The sequence below is a fragment of the Perca flavescens genome, chromosome 24 (genome assembly GCF_004354835.1).
Source record: "Perca flavescens isolate YP-PL-M2 chromosome 24, PFLA_1.0, whole genome shotgun sequence".
In the NCBI taxonomy this organism is placed as follows: Eukaryota; Metazoa; Chordata; class Actinopteri; order Perciformes; family Percidae; genus Perca; species Perca flavescens.
Genome location: NC_041354.1, coordinates 10,357,479 through 10,377,669, shown reverse-complemented (window position 1 = coordinate 10,377,669; position 20,191 = coordinate 10,357,479). Strand labels below are relative to the sequence as shown.

General features: G+C 39.9%; 1 protein-coding gene across 5 annotated transcripts in view; it reads right to left on the bottom strand.

Moving 5' to 3' along the window:
* Positions 1-1,848: 1,848 nt before the first annotated feature.
* Positions 1,849-20,191, bottom strand: part of LOC114551201 (semaphorin-5B) — a 34,186-nt gene continuing 15,843 nt past the window's right edge. For 4 of the 5 annotated variants that reach the window (XM_028572365.1, XM_028572366.1, XM_028572367.1 and 1 more), the window contains 20 exons: positions 18,934-19,033; positions 18,751-18,796; positions 18,052-18,114; positions 17,836-17,934; positions 17,154-17,367; positions 16,770-17,055; positions 14,924-15,059; positions 13,959-14,166; positions 13,649-13,856; positions 12,689-12,806; positions 12,129-12,313; positions 11,613-11,756; positions 11,358-11,505; positions 9,331-9,556; positions 7,932-8,153; positions 7,676-7,846; positions 6,226-6,375; positions 5,830-5,865; positions 4,853-5,064; positions 1,849-4,678 (listed from right to left, as the gene is read on the bottom strand). In XM_028572365.1, the coding sequence (XP_028428166.1) occupies positions 4,517-4,678; positions 4,853-5,064; positions 5,830-5,865; positions 6,226-6,375; positions 7,676-7,846; positions 7,932-8,153; positions 9,331-9,556; positions 11,358-11,505; positions 11,613-11,756; positions 12,129-12,313; positions 12,689-12,806; positions 13,649-13,856; positions 13,959-14,166; positions 14,924-15,059; positions 16,770-17,055; positions 17,154-17,367; positions 17,836-17,934; positions 18,052-18,114; positions 18,751-18,796; positions 18,934-19,033 (3,134 nt within the window). In that variant the 3' untranslated portion in view covers positions 1,849-4,516. The remainder of the gene's footprint in view (positions 4,679-4,852; positions 5,065-5,829; positions 5,866-6,225; positions 6,376-7,675; positions 7,847-7,931; positions 8,154-9,330; positions 9,557-11,357; positions 11,506-11,612; positions 11,757-12,128; positions 12,314-12,688; positions 12,807-13,648; positions 13,857-13,958; positions 14,167-14,923; positions 15,060-16,769; positions 17,056-17,153; positions 17,368-17,835; positions 17,935-18,051; positions 18,115-18,750; positions 18,797-18,933; positions 19,034-20,191) is intronic. The other variant, XR_003691865.1, reaches the window with a different exon arrangement.

Below are 20,191 nucleotides of genomic sequence, written 5' to 3'. Positions count from 1 at the left end.
GCCTGACTGTGGATGAATCCCTTTAACCTCATGGTCCAGAGGCACGGATAACAAAAATAAGTAAAAACTTTATTTGTGGCTTGTACAAAAGGGGCATGTGATATACGGAGTCCTAGAAGCTCCAAATGGTCATGGTAACATATGTGTCTGAGCGCTTTTGTATATTGTTCATCAAACAAATTAAACCACTTTGTTTCATAGACTTATGTCTTCACATATTCAGAAACACTTTGATCAGACAAATCTTCTAAGAGTGGATGTGGTGGATTAACAAAGTTTAAAGCAGGATTGTGGAAGGATTACATCTTTTTAGCTATGTATATTGGTACTGCATGGTAACACCACACCCCCTCCCCTATAAACTCCAGAAGTCAAGTGTGAATGGGAACAAACTTTTTTGAGGGATTTTCTTGAGTGCATCTTCTATGTTATGTTTAATATTTATGGACTTTTTCTTAATTTTTTTTATAGTTGCTAAATGGGAGGGAAATAAGCCATTCAGATGAATAAATAAGTAGTGCATGAATGACCCAGTGGTTTTACCAGCAGATTAAACTCTCAGATACCAGAGCAGTGCTGCTCACTGGACTATGAACAATAAACACTGGAGTGCAGTCTGTTCAGAGCAATGATGTGAGGACTAACTGGTTTGAAATATTTGGCAGTAGATAGGTGGACACTGTTCCTTTTAAATTAAAATGTGACTGTTTCTGTCGTGATTAGGCTGCACTGCTGAACCACCTGTCCATTGTCAAACAGAAACACAAACAGGATTACAGCCTCGAGTCGACCATGGAAAGCAGGATTTCCAAGAACTGAGCCTTGCGGTGCATCTATATGCAGACATCTATAACACATCATTTGTATGTCTATGTGGGCACCATGAGTGCCAAGACGGGTTATAAACCAATAAGAGCTAAGTGGAGTCCATGTGGGCACTCATCCTAAGGTACTAAACGGGCCCCTTGTGTCATATCAACGTGCTGAAGGTAGGGCCCCACGTGGGATATCTGTGAGCTTGTGTGCTAATTGTAATGATAAATGAGCTTCATTGTTATTGCTTTTTACAGTATTACAGTTACTTTGTTTTTCTGGTTACATTTAAAGACTGTTCAAACTGCCGTTCCCTCCACCTTCTATTGCTTCTATTATTCATCAGGTAACATCTCTTGACCTGCCTACATGAAAAATAGAAACATAATCACCATGGTATAGAGGACAAAATGGTGAACCGGATGACTTACCTGCATGTGTCCTCTCAAGCAACTTCAATTATTAAAGACATGATGGAGGCGGAGCGAGTAAAGTCACTAAAAAGAGCACCTTGTAACACTTGTAACACCTTCTCGTGCATCAGTCAAACCACTTAAAAGAAGAAAAAAAAAAAAGTCCACGTTAAACGTCTGACTGGACAAAAAAAAGCTATTGGTGATGTACTCTACATCTTTGTGCCCACTTTGTTGGTTCTCAATTGGGAATATTTTCTGTTTTTTCCCCACATCTTTGATAGCTGTTGGAAAGTGCTGTCACAGGTATGGTAAGTTTAACTAATTTAGTATAATTATAATGCTTTTATACACTATAAGTAGTCTAGATCCAAAATCTATGATGCAAAGATTATTGAGATAAAGCTACTGTGCAGCTGTTCAATGATTTTCAGAATTCCAATATTTGAGATTAGGAATACTAAAATATAGGCTACATATATTATATTGATAAGGTAGTGACTGGTTGGGATGTAAAAAAAAGCACTCTGTAATATTCTTTAAAGATTGCGGTTTACCTTTTAGCATGGATAACCACAATATTGGCACCAAAATTGATTTATTCATCTTTTTTTTCTTTGTTTTACAGTGTACATTATACAAAAATATAGAGTACCAAAAGATCACAGTGTCCAAAAGGCAGTGTTGAATCAAATACACATCAATCATATTATAACAGGAGAAGTGTATTTTGGGAGCAAGTCAAATCCATTTAGGTATCCGTTGACAATGGTTGTTAAATCCAAAACCTTTTCTATCACAGCACAGATGAGGATGCCCCATTAAAAATGAATAGTTCCATTGTCTAGGCCAAATACATATATTTGTACAATTTACACAAACATGTACATTATATGTATATTCATGTAAGAGTGTCAGTGCATGCAGCCACTTGTACGCAAGCACCCAAACGTGAACACATATTATCAGGGCTGTTTCTTTCATGCTACATCACACTGCTATTGGTGAGAAACACCTGAATCCATTTCTTGGTATTTACAATTTAGAAACACAAGATATGCAATACACATTTTACAGCATGAAGTAACTTAAATATACTGTCCTGTTTTATTCAGCCCACTACTTTGGGCTATTTCAGCAGTAGAGCTTGTGTAACGGTTTCATTTTGTTTTTTACGTCAGTAATTTAAGTCATCACATGCTTTAAATGAAGATGATGTCAATCAAATACATTTCCCTATAATTTGTTTCAAATAACAATGTTTTTTTCAAGGATACTTCTTGGAAATTCTTCTGAAATTACTGACTCCTAAAAGAAGGCATTACTCAATTTGTATCAGGGGAGCATGTAAAACACTTGCAAGCATAATGCCTTCATAATCCACAGAAATGTGAAAAAAACATATTTATACAAGCACCAGTAATGTTACCTTATACACAACACATACATATAGACAGGCAGTCATCCACACTCCCATCTATGGGCCATTTAGAGTAACTAGTTCACCTAACCTTCATGTTTTTGGACTGAGAGCCAAATCATTTGCACATTATTATTTGTATTTAGAAATGTAAGAATACAAATGATTATGGTTATAGTCCGCCATGCTTTCCTTAATTGACAAAAACAGTGCATTTTATCAAAAGAAAATCTCAAAGTTTTAACTTTTTACATTGCTGCCGAACGTTTTTTTTACATACAAAAGTCTTTTAGATGTTTGTCCTGCCTTTGGGCAGCCATTGTTTCCTATTCATTTCAGTACACTATAAAAACAAAATGTAGAAACTTGAAACCTGCTTGAGCAAGTTAATCCATCACAGTTATACACATTGTTGAGTTACCTTTTTGTTGAATGGCACTGCAGCTGAAGTTTGTGACTGATTTATGGTGTGTTCATGCTCTGGTGAGAGGCTCTGAAAAAAACAGGTTTATATCTGGTGATTTTTGAACAATAACCTTAACGCAATAACATCCGGAAAATATGAGTGTGACTGACAAAAAAAAATGTTCTTACAAAATCAAATCATTTTGTTTCAGGAGATAAAAATACAAACCGTGACATCTGTGAATACACTTAAAATAATTCATACAATCTGCTGACAGAAAAGTCAACCAACAATTTTAACAATGTACAGTACATAGTGAGGTGTGTCAGAAATGTCCTCTTCAGTGTTGTTTTCAGTTGTGGATTCGGCTAAACATTAACATTAAAGCAAATAAGCTCGAAATCTTTAAGTCTCTTAATTTCTTCGCTTCATTCACACAAAGTGAAGGATGAAGTGTGGGGATGTTTCTTACAACTCATTTGTCTTTACCGATGGCAACCCACACTTAGATGTCCAAGCAAAAATATTGTACAGTATTACTAAGTCCTTACAACCCACCTGCTGAAAATGAGGAAAGGGAAAATCCCCCAAAATAAAAACCAGTAGATGGGTCTCTTCTCAGTCTGGTAGAAATCCAGGTACATGCATTGTCCAGGAAGTCTACCTGAATGCCTGGAGCTCTGGGTCCTACCCTGCTCTCACACTGCCCTGAGCACAAACACAGCACCTCAGGGTGGGTGATGTAAGAGGAAGGGAGCAGCTGTACTTTAGGTGCTGGTTTCATTTAGAGAACGAAGCGTGGGCCTCTGCAGTTGTGTCATTGTGGCTTGCACACAGATGCATCCCAAAGGTGTTGGGAGAACAACAAGCCTGCCAGCTGTGAAAATACAGGTATTTGAAAAAGTCCTATGTGGAAAACTAAAAAGGACACTCAAGGTCCATATCAGCACTAATGTTGAACATGCACTATGAATATTTAAGCCTGTGTAACTGATCAAATGCAATGAGAAATCCTGCAAGGGCAAGAACACCTAATTGATCGTTATATATGGTGCACATGGCGTCTGCTATTAACCTTAAACTTCTATGTATGCAGTAGCAACTCATACATGAAAATCTGCACATAATGTAATAACTGTGAATGATGTAAAGGAAACACTGTTTCTGGAAAGAGCTGCTGAACTGAAGTGTAATTTCGAGTCTCTGTTGGCACCATAAACTAAAGATATCTCAACACCTGGGGCAAATAAAACCAAAACTATCTACATCTGCCAAGCTATCACAAAACACAAGTGTAATTTGGGTGAACCGAGCCTGTAAGAGCTCATTGACAGATCTACACATTAGACTGGAACATGAGAATGTTGATCAAATCTTGGTGTATTTTTTGAACTAGGAAACACTTCATGGTGGTGTATGGGTGAGTAAAGAGGGTCGGTTTTGTTTTAAGAGCCTGGCCTCCTCTCAGCTGTGCATGTAGGTCCTGCAGGGGGAGTCCGGATGGAAGTCGTACTTGCTCAGGCTGGGAGGGTAGTAGGTGGTGGTGAACATATTGCTGGATGGCAGCGGGGAGGGGAAGTGGTTGCACGTCTCGTCGTTCACGTGGAGATTGTTCTTGTTTAGCGTCTGGAGTGTGGAGACATAATGAAAGAGTTTGTCCTAAAGGCACAGTATTTGTAAAGGCACAAAAAACAAATCACTTTTCCAAAACGGAATCTCTGAAACTCTCTTCTTTAACTGTCTAATTAAGGTGGCCGTACTTAGGTATAGGTATATAATGACACAACTGAACCAGCCCACCTTAAACTCCATGGGGATGTACTTCTCATTCTTTGGCGTGGCGTTGCCCTGCTTGTTGTAGGTGAGGTGGTTGGGTGTGCTGGGGTGGATAACTGCTGACTCTGCTGATGGTCGGTTAAGTTGATGGCAGTAGGTGTAGGCCAGTGCTGACAGTAACGCTGCTGCAAAGAAACTGGCTGAGCCCACGGCTACTAACTGGAACAAAGTAAAGGCTGAGGACACAGGGGTTGGAGGGGGGAAAAGGCAAAGAGAGAGGATGAGACAAACGCCAATCCTCCCTTAAGATTTGTATACTTCTTTATACTTCTTGTGTACAGTGGAAGTGGAAGTTGTGCACCGATGGTACTTTCAGGAAGTGGGTAAACATTGCAATTCATCCTCTGGGGACCATGAATATATCCAGAGCAAATTTCTTTGTAGTCTGGCTTGTAGTTTTCAGAGGTGTCAAATCGAGGGAAAATGTTACCTGACTTTTATTAGGAACCTAGGACATTAATTGATTTCTTGATTGATGATTAAATTATTTCTTGTCTTGGACTATAGTCTATGAAGGACAGCCCTTTAAAAAACCCTTCTGTCTCAGAACTGTGACCTCCAAACAAAAAACAAACATGTGACAGGCCCTTATGCCAGTGGGGCAGGAACAGAGGAACATCCATCATACTGGGACTTGATGTCACTATCTGGCTTCTATCTAACTTTATTAAAAGACAAATACCAACCCCACACTTTTGCCAAATCCCATGTCACATTGGGAAAAAGCCACAAACAAAAGTAATTGTGTTACCAACAGTGTGATACACATCAGTAAAAGAAGAGATGCAATTTAACCAAAGTGATATTGATTTACTGTGGATGCGACAGGAGAGTGAAGGCATAAAAACTTATGTGGGAAATTGAGGAGGTTTGTGTGAGCTTGGAACAAGGTATAGTCATTTTGGGAGACCGAATAGAGAGACGTCTCTTGTTTCACTCACTTCCACAGCTCTGGTCCTCCTGTCCGGGTAAAATAACTGGAGGGAGTCAGACAGACAGAAATGAAAATGGAGAGACAGAAGAAGAAAAAAAACATCAATGTAGTGAAGTGAAATCACGACAGCTCCAGAAGATCAAACAACAAAAATGACAAGGAGTAGTTAATTTCTCTCAAAAGGCTTCACTGTTCTCGAGGTAGGTAGAATGCTGACATCTACATTAATTCATTTTTTTAATTTCTACACAGAGTGAACAAGTCAGCATTTACTGTGTCTGATTCAACTTTTGAATAACACAAAATGGATTTTTCCAGCTTTCAATCAGCAACAATCAACAGTAAATTTACTGTATGCATAACAATTTGTTCCAGCGATTTATTAACAAAAGCATGTGCTTACCTGGAACCTCGTGAGGCTGGCAAGGCCTGGACTGGGTGACGTTACCCTGGCAGAAACTGGCTTCAGCCTGCTGGTCCTCAACACAGCGACGAGTGCGATGCTGCAGACCCTCGTCATCACAGTCCCCCCAATCTGTCCATTCACCCCAATCTGATGAAGAGTGGACAGAAATAATAAAAGTTTGAGATTGAAACAATACAAGGGCACAAGAACAATAAGTTTACAATTGTGAGAAAAAAAACAAAACTATTGATTATATTGTGTTATCTGCCATTGCTTGTGGCTGAGTTAGAAAAGTTAGCATGTTGTTAAATGTAACATGCAGTAAATGCTGATGTTTTGGGATCTGCTTCTGCGTCCTTATGTTCTTGTTTAATTTCCTGTGATATAGATGCAGCATCAGCAAATACCAAACAATATTAAATATCTCCACTTCAAAAGAAAGCCCCCCTAAATAAAAAGAAAGGCATTTAACTAGAATGTAATTTTGCAGTCAGTGGTGCAATGGTCCTCATCATTATCAAGAGCCAGTCACAGTTCAGTGTCCGTGTGTCTTTGTTTATTGAACAAAAGCTTAAAATAGATGAGAAGTTGGTAACACCAATTTGCTTTCCATATCTCTACTTTCTTTTTTTGAAAGACAAAAGGAATAAAAGGTACATGCCAATGGTAGAATTTGAGGCTATTTTATTAACAGTTTTTTTTTTTTTTCTAACTTTCATCCAATGCATGCCAGGATAGGCTCCAACAACCTCAACCCAAATATTGATTCGCCCCTTGCTGTGTGGGAGAGATTTCATATCAGCATCCAGACAAACAGCATTATTTAATCGAGGGAGACAGGGTGAATCTAGGGAGTGTATTTACGGTGTAACAATTATGATAAATGACAATTAACTTGCATAGCACTTTTGGAAACAAAGTACAAATCAAAACATCAGAAAATGAAAAAGAAATGGCAAGAAGAAGAAGAAGAAGAAGAAGAAGAAGAAGAAGAAGAAGAAGAAGAAGAAGAAGAAGAAGAAGAAGAAGAAGAAGAAGAAGAAGAAGCTCTATGTTAACAACCCTTGTTTCAGACACATTTTGTGATTAGGTAGAGCCTTACATAGAAACTAGAGATGGTCGATACCGATACCAGTATCGGTATCGGCTCCGATACTGCCTAAAACGCTGATATCGGTATCGGGAAGTACTGGAGATTATGCACGGATCCGATACCACGTAATAAAGCCCTAAAGAAAATCTACATTAAAGTAGTTTATTTATGTTTTTTTCCGTTATAACTGACTTGACAGACTGGATAATAAAAGAATTGTTTGTGTTTGTTCATGTTTCACAAAGAGTTTAACCTGAGCCAGACCGACAACAAAAATAGAAATAATATCAATAAAAATGGTATCGGGCCATCTCTAATAGAAACCTTCCATAATGTGGCCATACGCAGATTTACCTTCACAAGCATGAGTATTACAGAGCGCCTCTTCAGTGTGCAGGCCTATACAGATGTCTCCTCCACTGGCAGGGGGTGGGTTGCTGCACGTCCGAGTCCGCTGGTAGTGTCCTCCCCCACAACTGGCCGAGCACTGGGACCAGGAGGACCAGCAAGACCAGGCTCCACTCACTGAAAGACGCACACGTAATAAACTTTATTTATGCAATGTATTCTGCTATTGCGACTACGCTGACAGCCAGAAGCTCCCGGTCACCTGGGCACGGTTGAGTGTTGCAATCCTGATACTCCACCGGGGATCCTACGCAGGCGTTGGGGTTCGTCCTACCCTCTGCTGTTGAGCAGCTACGTTTCCGGGTTCGGAAGCCTCTGGAACACTGCTGAGAACAGCTGGACCATGTTTCCCATGAACCCCAGTGCACACCTTGGGGCTGGGACAGAGTTCGCCCACTAGTCTTCACCAAGTCTTCAACCAGAGCTGGAAATACACAGAAAACACTTTTATATTTTATATATATATATATATATATATATATATATATATATATAACATAATTATTTTGGGCTTTTTGTTTTGTTAGATAGTGATGACACGCAGCAAATAATAGAATAGGGATTTTTTTTTTTAAATCCTTTTGACATGATAAGCAATGCACTGGAGCAGTAAGAAGGAGAAAAGAAAGACTAAAACAACATTCATTCAAAAAGAAAAAAACTTTCACCCAAACAGCTGAGTGGAAGTTGATCCCAACATCTTTTGAGCCACCCTGCTGAATGATCTAAACTTCTAAATTTTCGATGAGTTCAAACACGAACCAAAGAATTTTATCTTTTTATTTCCAAACTCAGCAGACAGACAGCCTGTTATGAAACATTAATTAGTGTGGTGTAATCTGGGCCATGATGAAATGTGAACTAGTTTTCCGTTACACCCGCCACACACACATAGGCATCCACAATCAGAAATGATTTACATATGAATGGGAAGTACTTCCTGAGGCTTTCAAAGGGGACAGAGATGAAACAATAAAAACATTTTCACCTTGTCAGCTTTAGCTATTTTGGAGTAAATAACTAAACTGACAGAATTTTATATCTTTTGTAGGATTCGATGAAAGGAAAGAAAGGAACAGACATGGACATGCTTCCCCATGATGGTCCAGTGATGTTGTCAATCCGCTGATTGGTGTCTGCATACAGTTTGGCCACATGCTGCTTTAGAGGAGACCATCTGTGTTTATTGTGGCAAACTGGGAGCTCCGCCACCAGCAGCACTCTTTAAAGCCCAATCAGATGTAATTCTATACAGCAGGTTTTACAGATACACTATACTGTTTTAGAATGATCTGTAGAGTTAGACCGGGCTTAATTTTTTTAGATTGGTATATTCCAAATATAAAGACTAATTTAAACCCCAAATTTGCCATTTTATCCCCAGGTTAAGGTGGCATCTTGCTATGCAGTCTAGCAGGTAATGACCACACCAAATGTGTTTCCATGAATGTTCCAAGAACACCTGCTGGCAACTGACAAAAAGAGGGAAACATGGCCACATTTGTGATTTGTGAATAAAAGTGCAGAGCAAGAAGTGAGAGGGTGAATCTTGTTGAGCTGATGTTTCCATTACATGTCCCCTGTTCATTCCCAGTACTCACAGTCAGTCTGGCAGGCTCCAGACCCGTCATTGGGACAGAATCGGGTCTCCATCTTCTTCTTTCCCAGCTGGAGCTGCTGGGGGTCGGGGAGAAGCGCCCGGCAGGTGTACCTGAATCTCTGCTCTTGCCTTGACCCATCTTGACTGACGTTGACTGGCATCCAGGGGGTCCAGGGGGTGTTGCGCCGCACTTCAGGGCAGGCCTCCAGATTACAGGCCTTATACTCCTGGAAAAAAAGGATGGAGGAAGCTTATCACCATTAATGTAATAATAATAATACATTTTATTTATATAGCGCTTTTTACAACACTTAAAGACTCAAATAGAAAAAGAAAAAGAAAATCATACATTCAAAATACACACACATTAATCAACATTAAAAGCAGCTCTGAAATGGTGAGTTTTGACTTGTGAGTTGAACATGGACAGACTGGTGCAGTCGTGGATGTGTTTGGGGAGAGAGTTCCAGAGGGAGGGGGCAGCTACGGAGAAGAAGGCTCTGTCTCCCCAGGTCCGGCACTTAGGTCTGAGTGGTGGAGACATGAGGTTAGCATTACAGGAGTGGAAGCTGCGGGAAGGAGTGTGGTGCTGGAGCAGGGGGGGGGGCTGGTTATGTAGGGCTTTGTGAATGAGCAGAAGGACTTTAAACTGTATCCGTTGTGGGATAGGAAGCCAGGTTAGTGTTCTGGAGGAGAGGAGTGATGTTGTCACAGGAGTGTTAATGGGGGAGCAGAAGAGCAGCAGAGGTCTGGATATATTTTCCCGTTATTTATTTACCTGTATTTAAACACTGGATCAACGATGTTATGCACTATTTAACTCTTGAACAAATTTGTTATTATTTGCAGGGCAATAATAGTAAATTCAGTAATATCTGGCAACCTGTTCTTACATTGGTTGAACAGATGGACTATAATGACATTGTATGATGTGACATGTACACCCACCCCCCCTTTTTTTTTTTTTGTCTGCTTTTCTTTATAGCAGTGGTGCGATGCGGGTGGGTGGGATGTGGGTTGTTATATGTCTGTTGTTTGTTGTATTTGAAAATACAATAAAAAGACTTTGGAGGGACTTTACTATGCAGCTAATTAATGTGTTTGATGGGACTACTTAAACTCTTCTGGTGGCTGTGAAGAGGCATGAAAGGCTTCACCTCACTGCAGACACACAATGACTTCTTCCGGATTGGGTTCCAAGAAACACATTTGGCATTGTTCATGGGCGGAAAGCCAGTGAGGCATCCTTTTCTTTTTGCAGCACTAGAAACTACTACTTGTTGATCAGAGCCTCTGTGAGGAAGGAGGTGGATTATTGAAAGGGACAATGTAAAGCTCTATGTGTGTTACCCCCTCTCTGTGATGCTTCTTACCAGCAGGTAAAAACAAGCAGCTGCGCCACAGGCCAACAAATAGCACAAAAGACTTGGTCAAAAAATTAGGAAGAGAAAAAGAAGAAAAAAAACATAAGCTTCTAACATCTAGCTGGTTACAATTTCCTGAGCACAATCATGCTCTGCAGGGGATTAATCATTGATTTTAATAACCCAATAATCCGTGCTCTAGCAAGTAAAGCCTTAAGCATCTATTATTCCAAATATAACTAAAATCATTTCTTATCTGCAGAGAAACATGAACAAGAGGTGTGACTGCTCTAAATAAAAGTGACTAAACTAATTTATCCTGTTGTGACTTTTTGGAGTCTGTAAGATTTTGTGGTCAATCAGAAACAATAGGGAATATTTAACCATAATCATTTTACAGAATATACTGAAATATTTACTGTATACACTGTAAACCATAAACCATATCAGTGCAGGTTTAGTAGAATGAGATTAAGCCAAAAAGAAGAGAGCACAGTTTGATGTTCTTGGCAAGACAAGCAAATACCAAACATTTTGGGGTGAAATATTTAATTAATATAGAATCCGACAGCAGAACGTCTACTTTTGTAAATTAACTTATATACTTTTTAGTGTGGTTCTAAATACCTTAACCTAATTTCTTGAATAATCAAGCACTGCATACCATGGAACATCCAGGACAGCTGTTGCCATTCTCACAGGTTCTGGTCCTGGAGTGGACCCCCCCTCCACATTCAGCACTGCAGTGTGCCCAGGGGCCCCACGCTGTCCACAACACAGGCAGGGGACAGGGCTTTTTCTCATTGCACAGCCTGGAAACACAGAGACACTAAAGTCATTACTATCCAAAGTGATAATATGTATGTTCCTATCATAGATGACAACATTTCTACCTCCTACATGGTGCAGAAACTCTCACCTCTCCTCTCGACCCTGGCCAACGCAGATTCGACCGCCGTGGCGAGGCGAGGGGTTGTTGCATGATCGCTGCCTCACTTCAAATCCAATACCACAACTGCTGCTGCACTGGCCCCATGAAGACCAGGGAGTCCAGCCGCCATTCCTGAGGAACAGAATCAGGAATTAATTTGTGTTTCATGCCACACAAAAGCTCCACTCTCATACAACCTTGTTTCCAGTTCGTTAGCAACGACAACTCAAGATTAAGAGCCACATATTTAACAATTAACTCAACTCACATCACAGGCTACGCAACTAGCTTCACTGTCTTTCCAACTTGTCCACTTTTAAACACTTAATAAGTCCATTATAAACTGATGAGGAGTAAGGTTGTACTGATTTAACTATTTAACTATAGTAATATAGATGTATTAGGCTAGCTTTGCCCTGTTATGAAGTCAGCAGTTGAGTGGAACTGATCTGTAAAGTAATGAAGATTACTCGTTGTTAGAATATCTGCATAAAGAGACTGTACCTGGAACAGTTTGCCACCTGGATAGTTGCGCCTTTACATTCAACCCCACCACATTGGGCTAAAGGTCCGTCACAAGAGCGGGACCTACACACACAGCTGCTGATGGAGCCCTCGCCGTCATCGTGGTTACAAGGTTGCCATGGCGCCCAAGGACCAAAACCGCCATCCTGTGTCAGATTCCTCACCTTCCGAGAGGATTTAAGGGGATTAAAGTCCACGCCATATGCACGTAAATAAGTCACATTTGCAAAATGCACCAAATTGGTCTAAACCTAAAGCTTAATGTGCTGTAATTGTTAAATATTACCACAATATATTTACCTAATATACAGCTGTATACAAATGATAATGAATTTAATGTTAAGACTGCTGAAGTGTTTTACCATTGTCAATAACCCCATGGAAATCAAAGAGGAAGGAATGCTTTTTAGACATTTCTCATTAACTCTAAATATACTGTATAAAGTAAAGACCAATACACCAGACTAACTGTGTGTGTGTGTGTGTGTGTGTGTGTGTGTGTGTGTGTGTGTGTGTTTGTGTGTGTGTGTGTCTCTTACTGGGCACTCAGTAATGTTTTGAGTCCACTGGTTCATGTTGGAGCTCTCCTCGATGGTGGTGCAGCGCTTCTGTTTGTGATCCCAGCCGCAGTAAGGGTCCCGAGCTTCCATGCAATGACTAATATGAGTGCAGACAACTAGTCAGTAATTGTTTCAGTTGCAGAATTATCAAGTTTCTCTGCAATACAGTCTTGTTTGCTAAATGAAAAAAAAAAAAACTCTAGTAGTCTGCACATTTCCACAGTGTACAGTCAGCAGGATGTTTTAAGATAATCATTGTTTTCTCTGTATTAAAGGACTTGTATTGTGTTTCAAGTAGGAGAGCTGCTGGAGGGACTGATACTGAGACATCATACAAGATTCTGTAAGGTTGTCAAAATATTCTGGTTGCCTCAACAAAGTCATTAAATACTGTACCTGCTTATGTAATGTTTGCTCTAAATTCTGCCCAAACTATGGACTGATTGGACTGACAGTTTTTTACAAGGAAAATAAACTGGGCTCTTAACATAATCATCTTTGTCAGCGTTTATCGCAGGCCTTTCAGACTTGGCCACCCACACGCGTTTGTCTCTTTAATGGCACGACGTTCATCAATCTTTTTAAGTATTTTCAACTTGAGTTAGTGCATTTACACACTCACCACCACAATAGCAGCAGTGAACCCACAAAGTGAGCCGGCTCCCAGATTTAAACAACTGCAACTTTTACTAAATGATCCACTGCAGAAATTATTTGCATTTGCTTTATACTTTAAATATTTTAATTAAACCATATCTATGTTGTTATATCTGCCATTTTTGTTAATCCAATGTCACTAGTTTCCTTCTATTATATCTTATATAAATATAAATTATATCTTCTTCTCATTATCTGAAAGCAACTTACTTTTCAGAAAAAATGCTCTGGAAGCTGACATCATATTTGATGCTGCAGTTTTGATGATCTATTGGATCATACCGTTCAGTTGGATGGCTGGAGCAGCGCTCCAGGGGGATCTTCACCAGCCTGTCATCAAGCCCAACAATCAAAGATCTGTCACTGTGGAGGATTTGGAGGCTCTTGATTGGTCCGATATGCCCTTGAGGGAGGAGCCTGAGCTCCTCCAGGTAGCAGCCTTGAAGGCTTTTATTGGTTGTGGAGAGAGCCTTTAGGATGGTGCCGTATTCTGATTGGACAAGATGAACAAGGAGAGAGGTTCTGAGATGAAAATGATCTACAGCACTACAATTTTGTTGTTGTTGCCCCAGCTCTCTGCCCTCTCGCTCACCGGTGCCGATGTACATGACATGGTAGAGGGTGTCTCGGCCCTGCACAATGTCCACCACCAGCTTGGAGAAGCGCAGGTTGTCCTGGGTGAGCAGAGGGTTGATGGTGATCGGCTGGACCACATCATTCATGAGGAAGAGTCGCTGGGCATCCTGGAGGCTGCGCTCCGTCAGGTTCCCACCGGGGCCTCCCTCCTCCAGTGTGCCACACTGAGGGATTAGTGTCGCATGTTAAGAACGTAGGTTGGTGGCTGATGTTTCTGAGTCTGCAGCAGATGTCTTTTCTTATCAACAAAACACTCAGATGCTAATTTTATTATGTCTTCGGGAGGGCACGAGCTAGAAACAGACCTGTGTAATGGTGGTTATTTGACTTGTCAAAGTGGGTTGTGAGAACATTAATGGTTACATTCGAATAAGGTGTGTCAGTATGAGGTCCTTTGTTTTGCAACAGAGCCTTCATGAATGTTTATAGTTTCAGGTTGTTCTCTGTTTTTTGCTGAAAGACAAAGTTTTTTTCCAAGAGAAATATCAATATGAGCTGCAGAAGGCCATTACTGATAGCACAAATATATGTTAAATAAATGCAAATTTCTAAATTAAAAAAAAACCAAACTATTACATATGAAATGCAGAGATTACATAAACTGAAATGTCACTACAAGGTCCCTGCAGCTCGATTTGGGTTGCATTTTGTATGTGTTGGGAAACTTGCCAAGCACTTATTGTTGGAATTATATTTGAGGGAGCTGAGCAAGAATTTCCTTTGTGCTATACTGCAATAAGCTATCTTTATCCTCAGCACACCAAGATGAAATGAGTACCAGTCTTTTAAAAAATGCCTTGAAGGGAAGGCTGCAATATTATGAAAGGACAAAACTTTCTGTTTTTAACATTTTTTTAACACTATGTTTTCACATAAAAAGAACATCTATGTCCATCCAGTTTGTTTAAATATGTGAGTTACCTGAAAATTGGCTATGGGGTTTGGGGTGGAGAGCCAGGCAGTGCGGGGGTTCTCCTGGTAGCGAAAGGGTCCATTGAAGGCCTGGGTGATGGAGCTCAGATTGAAGGCACAGACAGCAGAAGCTGATATACTGTTCCTAAAAAAAGGGGAGGATGTGATCACTATCAGATCTCAGGAAGTCAGTGTGAAAGAAAGCAAGATTGAAAGAAAGAGAATGGCTTATAATCTCAGTTATCAATAAAGTATACCAAAGATGGAGATAAAATACACGTTGACATACAAAACGTAAAAAAAAACCTGAGTGCGATTTCAACTTACTTGTATTTTACTTGAGTATTTTATCTTTTGCTCCATACTTTCACTCCACAATATCTCAGAGGGAAACACTGTACTAATTACTGTACTTTCTACATAAAAAACACATGATCAACTTATAAATATATGATGATATATGACGCCTTGTTAAATAATAAACTACACAACAGTAGGCTGTATAAAGCAGTTATAATTAGCTCAATCTCAATCAGCTAAAACATTAAAATGCTGCTTACACATTAATGCATCATACATTCTAGTCCAGTTATGTAACATATAATAACTAAACATTTTGAAATGGGCCACTCTTTATACAAAGTAGTTTGTTCAAATTACTTATATAATTATGTTGAAGTAATCTTGTGAAAGTGTGTCTTTTTCTAAGGATTTAAAAAAAAAAAAAAAAAAAGAACCCATGGAAATTATGAAATGATAACAAAATGAAAGAATTAATTTACAAAGACATTACATGCAGACATTCAGGAATTTCCAATAACTGTCTTTTAATTCATTGTAGCTAATGAAAATTTAGACAGACGCTTTACTTAGAGTGACCAGAGGTCTTTTATGGTTTGATGTAGTTTGTAATTCTTTCCATAGATGGTCCAAGTGCCTCATGTCATGACCAAATAACAGTCTTGTATGTGATTGGTACTTGGAGTCTGAACTGGTCCTAGAAGCAAGTTTTAGCACTAAAATGATCAGATATGTATGTATTAGTGTAGTATTATTACAATGGGCCTGGAGAGTTTCCATTATTTTTTGGCCATTTTGGATGCCACCCCTTGCATGAATAAAGTACTGTTTTGAAACACAGTGATAATACTGGTTGTCGGTATCTTCAGTAAAGCGTATCAGCAGCATAAGCTTTAAACACCTGTAACACCCACACAGGTGATTTCAGTTATTCTGGCTGATTACACCTCTGTTCAGGTTGAATGTGGGTCTGAATGTGGCTTGAATGAGCCAATGTGGAGCTTATGCTGCGTTCCAGACACAATTTTTAGCCCGTAAGTTACGACTTCAAGTCACGACTCACGACTTAGAGTTGTACTTAGAGGTTTATACCTCGAACGCAGAGGTCCATGGTTCGAGTCCGACCTGTGACGATTTCCTGCATATCTTCCCCCTCTCTCTCTCTCCCCTTTCTCACCTAGCTGACCTGTCAATTAAAGGCGGAAAAGCCCCAAAAAATAATCTTAAAAAAATAAATAAACATAACCTGTAGTAGTACACAATCGTATGCGTATTGTTTTGATTACAATGTGCGGAATTACTTTATGTTGCTTATTAATGTCTATTTATTTCTATTTCTCCCCATTAATCACCGGCATCTGTACAGCATCAACAGGGGTCGCCATTGTTGTTTATGTGTGTGTGTGACGTCAAAAACTGTAACTGTGTCTAGACACACCCACACAGTCCTGGGAAGAGGTCCAATCAGCCAGATGAACTGAAAACACCTGTGTGGGTGTTCAGGGCCTTTAAACGCCAGCCTATATAGAGAGTGTAATTAATGAACATTACTCACACATTAGTGGTAAAGATACCGTAGATCAAGTCCTGCTCTGGTAAGTAAAAGGTGCTCTGCAGCTCGTTGTAGTAAAAGGGGATTTCTCCTGAGCGTGAGCAGTTGAGTCGGGCCTTCATGAAGGTGGTCCAGGTGTCCTCCAAAAGGAAACGTCCACCCATATCGTTCTTACAGACCCGGGCCACGCGAGAGAACACTATCTTCCCACAGTCGTTTTCAACTGCGGTTTCTCTCAGGAAGAAGTAGGCGAACCGACCAATCTCATAAACAGACACGAAATTAGGCTCTAAAAGACACATGAGGAGGAGAGAAAAGATATGGAAGTATATGTTACCCACAAACAGAGACATGGGGCAGGACAAGTCAGTGTGGTGCTTTGCTCACCGTTGAGCCATTTGGAGTTGTACTGGGCGGTGCGCAGTGGCAGCATGTTGCCCAGGCTCCTGTAGATGACGGGGTCACGTCCTGAGAAGTCAATCACCGTAGCAGCGTACAACTCGCCCCTCTCTGTTACCATGGCGGTGGAGTTGTGGCGCGGGTCGTAGGGACATCTGGCAACGCCGTTGACTGTGTCCAACACCTCACTGATGTTAACAATCTGGCAGGAAGTGTAAACGGTGAAGTGAATTCACAACAAATAATTAATAGAGAATCTGCTGCAAAGTATTCACTTTGCACTGCAGGTTGCCAACTACATTTGTAACCAATAATTACATTCATTTACTTAACTTTTGTGATGGTGAAGGGTGGATAATTTATATTACTACTTTTCGGGATCATGAAGATTATTTATGAGCATACATTGCAAAAAAAGGGCCTCCTTTCTAGGGCTGAAACGATGGGACGACTAATCGATTATTTCAGAAAGTTAGTAATACATGAAGATATTTCTCGAGCATAAATGCTGCACAAATTATCTTGCAGAGGCTTGAAATGTTCTTGAGATTCTGTGGTGATTGGGTTATAAGTAGTAATCCTTTTGATTCATTTTGATGGTGGATAATCCCCATGGCTCAAACCTGATCTAGCTGGTAACTTGCTTCATCACATCTCATGATATACCAACCTGCCTGGTTATGCAGACTGGGGTGAAAGCATTGGTCCCACACGTGAAGAGCGTTGTCCCACTTATCAGCAAAACCCGGATGTAGTTTTGACACTCCTCCTGCAGACAAACACTCCGCAACTCAGTTTGGTTGGTCGTTAATAAAACGTCATTTTAGTTGACCACATTATGAATAAAGTGAACAAAGACTTCTGTATTTATGACACGACACACTACCTCAGACTTCCCCTTGCTCTGACATGAGCGCTTTGTGTCTTCATCGGGTGCCCATTCTGTCGCCTGGGGAACACAAAAGAAATATTTTGGTTTCTTTGCAACTAAATTAACATTGACAGCATCTCAGCACCGACAGGAGTTTAGGTAGCTGCATTTCACGCAACATGTAATAAGTAAATCAGAAAATACACGTAGAACATTTGTGCAAAATTTAAAGGAATAGTTAAACATTTTGAGAAAAACACGTATTTGCTTTGTTGCTGAGAGTAAGATGAGAATACACTAATTAACATATAGCAATAGTGTGTTTAATCTGTAAAAACCCAAAACAAAGTGTTAACTGCAAGAAGTCACTGCTTCCAGCGGAAAAAATAGTCTAGCGCACAACCCACAAACAAAACCACAGCGTGTGTTTTTTACACTTTGGATGTAGCATTCATTATGAGGCAGCTTTGGCTCCCTGCTTCCAGTCTTTATGCAAAGCTAAGCTAACCAGCTGCTGGCTCCAGCTACATATTTAATGTACAGACATTGATCTTCTCATCTGACTCTCAGCAAGTCGGCAAATATGCAAACTTCCCAAAATGCCGAGCTATTCCTTTAGGCAAAAAATATGTTAATGTATTTATATGGGAGACAAAAAAACAAGTAAAAGCAGATTTCTTTTCAATCGTACATTCATTTTAAAAATGGCATTACCTGTATGAGCGAGGCGTTGCTTAAAGTCAGTCTGAAGAGGAAGTTTCTATAAAAGAGATTTTTCATGTTAAGAGGACACACACTGCAGAGGGTTTAATATGCTAGTAATGATTTCATTCAACATTATATGTTGACTTGATGCTGTTTGACTGTTGTCTGCTTTGAGTGTTAGTTATTTGTCACCTTGCTCCCACAATGAGCTGGTTTCTGCTCAGGTCCAGTGCCAGCTGGGAGAAATCCTTCACTCCTGGATGAGAGAACTCTGACATCCCTGGCCTCAACGCTGGAGAGAGAAAGAACAACAGGATGAGGCGACATGTAAGAGGGAAAAAGTAGCACAGAGCCATAATATGAAGTGCGTGGGAACCGTTCTCCACCAAATGGTACCTAGCTCCCAGCCTCAGATAAGCCCTCAGTGTTCTTACTGATGTGTCACATTTCTCTCCAGTAAATCAACTGATGCCGCGATCTGACAGCTCCACAACCTCCCCATGAGCCTTTCAACCTAACGCCAGAACGGAGGCTCAGGCCAAGGCTTCAAAACTATACAAACCAAGGATGCAGATTTGAATAAAAAAATTAGGGGGGGAGAAGGGGCAGAACATAATTAAAATCGAAAACATCTGACGAGCAAACCCAATTTACAACAATTTCTGGGTAAATAGACATATTCATATTTATTCAGTCACAGTTCCTCTTGCCTAATGAACCCTTTGTTGATTTTTTTTATTAGATTTTAATCAAATTCAAAATTTTAATTGTAATATTAATAAAAGCAATGTCCTTAGTTTGACACTCTTATCTTATTGTGGTACATTTTATTTGATTTCATTCTCTGTACTTTAATTTGCCTGGCTTTGTTTAATTGCACTGTTGAAATGAAATCTTTTTAACTTGTGAAGCACGTAGTGACTTTTTTTTTTAATTATTATTATTATTATTATTATTATAAGAGACAGAATGAAATGGGTCTTGATTTAAAACCTCTAGCCAGGCAGGGTGACAGCTAACCAAACCTGAACAATAAACAAGCCACAGGCTGTTTTACATCATCTTTGGGTAGTGTGAACAAACCACATAGAGTGCAACAAATGAATCCTTCCCACAGTGTTTCAGAGCAAATTGCTGGTGTCTAAACTAATAGTGGTTCCTTTTATTGAACGGCCCAGCTTGTGGGATAAATGTATTCAAAACAATAACATCCCGGTTTGCCAGTCAGACACTTTGAGCTGAATGGAAGCTGACATCCTGTCAAAATAATATCATCAAAGGCCCTTTCACAGTTGTTAAGACAGCTAAAGAAGAACATTTAATGAGGCCATACTGTAGACATTTGAAACACTTATTCATTTCATATAAACCTTTATGTATGTTAAAATGTCCAAGAATAGTTTCAAAACATTAACACCTATAACTTTCAATATTGAGCCTTAAAGCACAA